This window comes from Antrostomus carolinensis, unplaced genomic scaffold (assembly GCF_000700745.2).
Source record: "Antrostomus carolinensis isolate BGI_N321 unplaced genomic scaffold, ASM70074v2 scaffold19205, whole genome shotgun sequence".
Classification (NCBI taxonomy): domain Eukaryota; kingdom Metazoa; phylum Chordata; class Aves; order Caprimulgiformes; family Caprimulgidae; genus Antrostomus; species Antrostomus carolinensis.
This window is the reverse complement of record NW_010317295.1, coordinates 2,844-9,216: the sequence shown is the minus strand read 5'-3', so window position 1 is coordinate 9,216 and position 6,373 is coordinate 2,844. Positions and strand designations below refer to the sequence as shown.

Below are 6,373 nucleotides of genomic sequence, written 5' to 3'. Positions count from 1 at the left end.
ATCACAAAGGAGCTTCTCACCCTTCTCTGCCCACCAGCAGAAACGTCCACTGTGAAAATTTTTATTGCCAACGGGAACTAGCATTAATCTTCTGGTTTGATATGAAGATAAGTAAGTTTATCCCATTCTTTCAAAAGTCTGCTTATATGGCTCTGAACTCTGCCTAAGACATAAATAGGGAAACACAGGAAGAGCCTCTCTGTTTTTCTTCACCACCCAGCTCATGAGCTGCTCTCCTGTGTAAATACCACCCTCTTGTGTTGGTTTGTAAGTACTACCAAAATCAGTCACCCAACAACCCAAAACCAAAAAAATAACAAATCCAAAAACCCAGACCTTTCCTTGATCTTGCCAATCTGAATCGAATTCCAGGCAGTGAACAGCCTAATCCTAACGAAACACGTTCTCTCTGTGCTAGGTTACTCTTCAGCTGACACATCTAAGGTACTGATGTCACACGAGAATCACTAAGAAGAAAACCTTCTGGCAGAGCTGATACTCAAAATGAGAACAGGTCAGTGACAAAGACAAGGAAAACCAGGTGGCTTTAAAATTAAGCAGGATATATTCGGAGGTGTCCACATCAACATGTCCCTTCCCTAAGGCAAGGGCATCACAGCTGTGCTGTGGAAACTCAGTTGCTTCTTTTAACTTTTTTCCTCTCTTTCTTCTGACAGACCTATGTGACCCCAGATGCACTGAGTGAGTTTGGGTAGTGGGACCGACTGCAGCAGTGGGAAAGGTGCACTCACACTGCACCTCTCTGTGAATGCGCAGGGCCAGGCCACATGTCCAGAGGTGATGGTCTGGTGTCTCTGAAAAGAAGACTGATCCCATGGTACCGCAATGGGCCAAGCTCAGTCTGTAACTGGTGAAGCAGAAGAGAGGAAATTGTTTTCCAGGTGAACTGCCCAATTTCATAAGTAGTTCTGAAAAAAAAAAAATCCAATGGAGATGGCTTGGTAGACCGTTTTTGCCAAGCTGATGTGGTCATAAGGAGAAAAATACAAAAGTCTGTCCGAATACTGAACTAGAAGGCTTTCCTCTTCTTCTTTTTCCCACCTGCCACCTTATTCCTGACACCAATAGCTTCTTCTGTGTCGTCATCATCATCATTCCGAGATCGCTTCTTCTCTCCCTGCTCCCGCAGCTCCTGCAATGCAATCAAGACATTGACTAAGAGTTCTGGCACCTGAGGAAATTCAGACCACAACAGTGAATAAAGGGACAAAAAGCCAGTACCAACCATTCGAGCAAATCTCTGAGCCTCAGCCACACGCTCTGTCAGCATCATAACTTCTTCCTCTTGCATGGGGAATGCTGGCAGCTTCTTGCCAATGAGGTGTTCAATGCGCTGGAACAGCTCTACATCATACCTGAGAAAAGACATCAGCCTGAATCAGCCCTCCTGAAAGTGCTTCAGCTGCCATCACCCACAGACATCACCCCTTATCTCCAGCCCAGATATTGTTAGCTTGTGCTGATGGTCTCACAAGCAACTCTTAATTGCAGTCGAATGATACCATTGTTTGGGATGGCTTCACTGATTTGTTCAACTTGTCTCTGTTCAGAAGTATTTGGCAAAGACTTGTTTTAGACAAATACTTCACTATTCATCAAAAACACACTTACTTAATCTGCATTATATATTATAAAAGTGTATGCATATTATACATTCAAGTTATAAACAGTTAGTTCTGCCCATTACATGCCTGCTTCTAGAATTTATCCTTGACCTCTCTCCCTCCCTACCCTGGCCTTTGAGAATTCTCTTCTCTAACTAAGTAAATCCAACTGGCACCTCAAAATAAAAAGTAGTATTTTCTTCTCACCCAGGATGAGGTCAGATGTTTTCTACTCTGAAACACAGCTGGGAAGAATAAGTCTTGCCACATTTTAACACTTACTGTGTGACAAAGGTGATAGATTTGCCAGATCTCCCAGCTCGAGCTGTTCTCCCAACACGATGAATGTAATCCTGAAAACAATTATATCGATAAGCAATAAGCTAAGATACGTGCACCAAACACTGAACAGAAGTTAATGGAAATCAGCCCATACATTTTTTCTTTAGGAAAGAAAAAGAAAATGGTGAGAAATTACACACAGGATTAAATACTCAGGACTGTGTGCAGCATTTGAGAAAATGCTGGCTTGTGGAGGCATATCTTTGGTTTTAGTATTTGAATTCTTCTCTTTCTAAAGTAGAAGATCACTGCCAATTACTCAAGATGGTAGGACAAAAGTTGTGATACATGACTTTGCTAATGAACTATCTTTTCCTTGGAAAGCTAATATTTAAAGTGAATGCCTGCATTTTCAGTCTTGGGATCTAGTGCTCTACATAGTCTGTCTTCCAGACAAACTCTCCGGCAAGATTTAAATTTGGCAAGCACAGTGAAAGGGAGGTGAATGAGAACAAATTGGAAGCGTCTGATCTATCGAGTGTCTTCTGTTTATATGGTTCTAGGCTGTTTTCCAGGTTTTATACTGTGTTATGGAAATTAGAACGCTCCCTTCTCCATGCAGATCTGTGGAGAAAGGAAGCATCATGAGAAAGGATGTGCTCTGTGACATGGTTAGATGAAGAGGGAAGGGAACAACAACCATAACATCATCATTCAAGCTGATGCCTCCACCTTTTTTTTAAACTTCTGTCCTTTTACCACGTCAAAAGCACCACTGTACTTTCTTCTGTTTGCAGCATGTAGTATCTTTGACCATTATAAGGAACAATAGCAATTCCTGAAATGCACGTTAATGGTATGCTTTCTGAAACTAGGCTGGGAAACAAAGTCACACTCCCAAGATAATACTATACTTTCTATAAGGTAGAGAATTAATAACTCACTTTTTTTCAGTTTGCTGTACTTTTGTGATATGAAGGTGAAACATATTAAAGACATCTTTCTTGATAAAATCTTCATATGGGAAAATTTTTTACCTTTTTTTTTTATAAACAGTTTAAAATGGGAAGACAGACCTGGATCACAGGAACAGAGATGACTACCTGAAACTAGTAATATGTTAAGACTACTTTCAAAGTCTAGAAGCCCTTCAAAGTAATATGGCAAAATACATACTCTGAACAGAAATGCAAAGACACAGAATACCCTTCATTTCCCCTCTTCGCTTACAGGGTCAGTTCTACAATTCAGATGCGGCCACCCAAGCAAACTGAGATACCAACTCAATTGCAGAGGCTGAACCACATCTTTTAATCTACAGAAGTGTGAACTAGACTTCCAGTCAGCAGAACAGAGAAAAGGTGTCTTTGTTCCTTTGTCTAGCTTCACTGTGCCTCCTGGTGACCAGAAGCTCTCAGCTGGCACACAGACTGGCTTACCTTAGAGTGTGTAGGAATATCAAAGTTTATCACCACATCTACATGTGGGATGTCTAGACCCCTGCTTGCAACATCAGTAGCCAGCAGAATAGAACGTGCCTTTGCCTTGAATTTGTTTAGAGAGCCCAGGCGTTTGTTCTGGAAGAGAAGACAAAAAGGCTATGAGAGAATAATGCCCATTCTGGTTAAAATACTCTTGTTGAAATACTGGTACAGAACTGGGTAGAAACTACTGAAAAAATCTCAAATTTCTCCAATTTCTTTTTGAACTATTACAGAATCAGTGGCAGCATTCATATTAGTCAAATTTCTAGGGCTCAGTCCAGTCCAGTAGCTGTGAAATACTCCTGCAAGGAAGTTGACTCAGTATAGTACAACCCAATTCCAAAGTGACAGGTCTCCTGTCTGCTCCATTCTGTGGAGTAGGCCCATACCTGACTCATCTGCCCATGGAGAGGAATGGCAGTGAATCCCAGGTTGCGGAGCAGTAGAGCAGTCCTCTGAGTATTGTTACACGTACTACAGAATATCATGAAAGAGTTCCCAGCTAGTTCATTCAAGATATAAACCAGGTAGCTGTCCTGTAAAGAAAAAGACAGAGAAGAGAGAGAGGGGAAAAAAAGGAAAAAAAAGATATAATAACATATGCCACATTAAAGAGTAAATATAAGCCAGAGAAGATGACAAAACTTTGGGCAGATGTGGGAACAGTAAAACAAGACACAATCAGAAAATGAAGAAAAAGAAGTGGCATCACCTTGAATTTGGAAGGGATGAAAATGTAGTACTGCTGTAGTTTTTCAACTGTCTGATATTTGGAAGAAACAGCACATTTAACAGGATTCTTTAGAGCAGCACGTTGGAGTTTTTGAACCTGGGAAGATAAATGTAAGTTAGTATTAGAGGGACAGAGATCTTGTCAGAAACCTGTATTGTACAGGCTAGTCAACAGCATAGCCTGATGGAATGAGAACTGAAACAGAGTACTCTAATCTCACCTTCTTGGTCATGGTAGCAGAAAACAGGAATGTCTTCCTGTCTCGAGGAATCACTTTTAATATCTTATCCACCTGTAAAAATAGAAAGGAAATGGAAATACTGAATATAACAGCAATCAAGACATAAGCCTCCTCCAAATATAGTGATCATCCAAATGAAGAGTTATGCATGTGTGCAACTTCGACGCACAGTAGGAACAAATTCCCCCTCTTCTAAAAGGAAGGTGTAGGCTGATAGCTTACTGACAAATTAGGCAGCGTGAACTCCAGAAGACCAGTAACAGTGCACATATTAGGCAATACTCATAGAATCACAGAATGGTTAGTGTTGGAAGAGACCTTAAAGATCATCTAGTTCCAACCCCCCTGCCATCAGCAGGGACACCTTCCACTAGACCAGGTTGCTCAAAGCCTCATCCAACCTGGCCTTGAACACTTCCAGGGAGGGGGCATCCACAGCTTCCTTGGGCAACCTGTTCCAGTGTCTGACCACTCTCACAGTAAAGAATTTCCTCCTAATGTCTAATCTAAAGCTAACCTCTTCCAGTTTGAAGCCATTACCCTCTGTTCAACATCTTTGTCAGTGACATGGACATTGGGACTGAGTGCACCCTCAGCAAGTTTGCCAACGACACCAAGCTGTGTGGTGCGGTTGACACGCTGGAGGGAAGGGATACCACCTAGAGGGACCTTGATGGTTTGAGAGGTGGGCCTGTGTAAACCTCATGACGTTCAACAAGGCCAAGTGCAAGGTCCTGCACCTCAGTCAGGGCAATCCCAAACAAATACAGACTGGGTGATGAATAGATTGAGACCAACTCTGAAGTGAAGGAGTTGGGGGTAGTGGTGAACAAGAAACTCAATATGAGCCGGCAATGTGCACTTGCAGCCCAGAAGGCCAATAACTGTATCCTGGGCTGCATCAAGAGGAGCGTGGCCAGCAGGTCGAGGGAGGTGATTCTTCCCCTCTACTCCATTCTCACGAGGCCCCACCTGGAGTACTGTGTCCACTTCTGGGGCCCTCAACATAAGAAGGACATGGACCTTTTAGAACAAGTCCAGAAGAGGGACACGAGGATGATCCGAGGGCTGCAGCACCTCTCCTATGAGGACAGGCTGAAAGAGTTGGGGCTGTTCAGCCTGGAGAAGAAAAGGCTCCTGGGAGACCTTATAGCTGCCTTCCACTTTCTGAAGGGGCCTATAAGGAAGCTGGGGAGGTACTTTTTACAAGGGCAGGTAGTGACAGAACAAGGGGAAATGGCCCTGCAGGAACACACGTGTGACTGTATGCTGCAGTAACTGTGTCTGTGGCAGGTGCACCAGAGAAACAAGTAGATTTCAGACACAAAACGTCTTGCTTATGTTCTACAGAACTCTGCTAAGTTCTACTCCAACCATAGACTTCTGTGCAATTATTAGATCTTAGTTACAATTTGCTATTAATTTCTACAGAACAGCTCAGTGTTTACTATGTATGAAGCAATTTTAAAGGGACTCATCTGGTGTTCCAAACTCTTCTTTTAACAGATTCCTACCTCTGTCTCAAAATCCATGTTAAGGATCCGGTCAGCCTCATCCATCACTAGGAACTTCAGAGCTCTTAAGTTGAAGCCCTTTGTGTTCTCCAGATGATCAACCAGACGGCCAGGGGTTGCTACCAACAAAATATTGAGAGCAAGTTTAGAATGAAAGCAAAGGAAAGAGGCAAAAGAGCCATTCATTAGAGAAATGGGATTATTTGCCCAAGAGAAGTAAAGGCAGATTGTTTTGTGAGAAGGATTCTTTCATAGGATATCTTCAGAGTGTTTTGAAATCAGATTAATGGAGTCTGATCTCTGAAGAATGCCCTCCCTTGCCCTAAAAAACAAAAACAAAAAAACCAAAACACCAAAACAAACAAAAAAACACAAAAAACCCACACACACAAAATAAAACAGACTGTAGATGAGCTGTACTGAGAATGAGGAGACCAGCATTTCTAATACTTGAGGAAAATGAAAAACTAAACCAAAGGCAATCTAGCAGGAAT

At 42.3% G+C, this 6,373-nt stretch overlaps 1 protein-coding gene across 1 annotated transcript in view; it reads right to left on the bottom strand.

Moving 5' to 3' along the window:
- Nucleotides 1–591: 591 nt before the first annotated feature.
- DDX47 (DEAD-box helicase 47) overlaps nt 592–6,373 on the bottom strand; it is a gene marked incomplete at its 5' end in the record, with an annotated part of 8,111 nt that continues 2,329 nt past the window's right edge. The window contains 8 exons of the mRNA XM_010168544.1: nt 592–1,153; nt 1,247–1,376; nt 1,908–1,978; nt 3,347–3,484; nt 3,781–3,927; nt 4,104–4,220; nt 4,345–4,416; nt 5,880–5,998. Of these exons, the coding sequence (XP_010166846.1) occupies nt 1,031–1,153; nt 1,247–1,376; nt 1,908–1,978; nt 3,347–3,484; nt 3,781–3,927; nt 4,104–4,220; nt 4,345–4,416; nt 5,880–5,998 (917 nt within the window). The remainder of the gene's footprint in view (nt 1,154–1,246; nt 1,377–1,907; nt 1,979–3,346; nt 3,485–3,780; nt 3,928–4,103; nt 4,221–4,344; nt 4,417–5,879; nt 5,999–6,373) is intronic.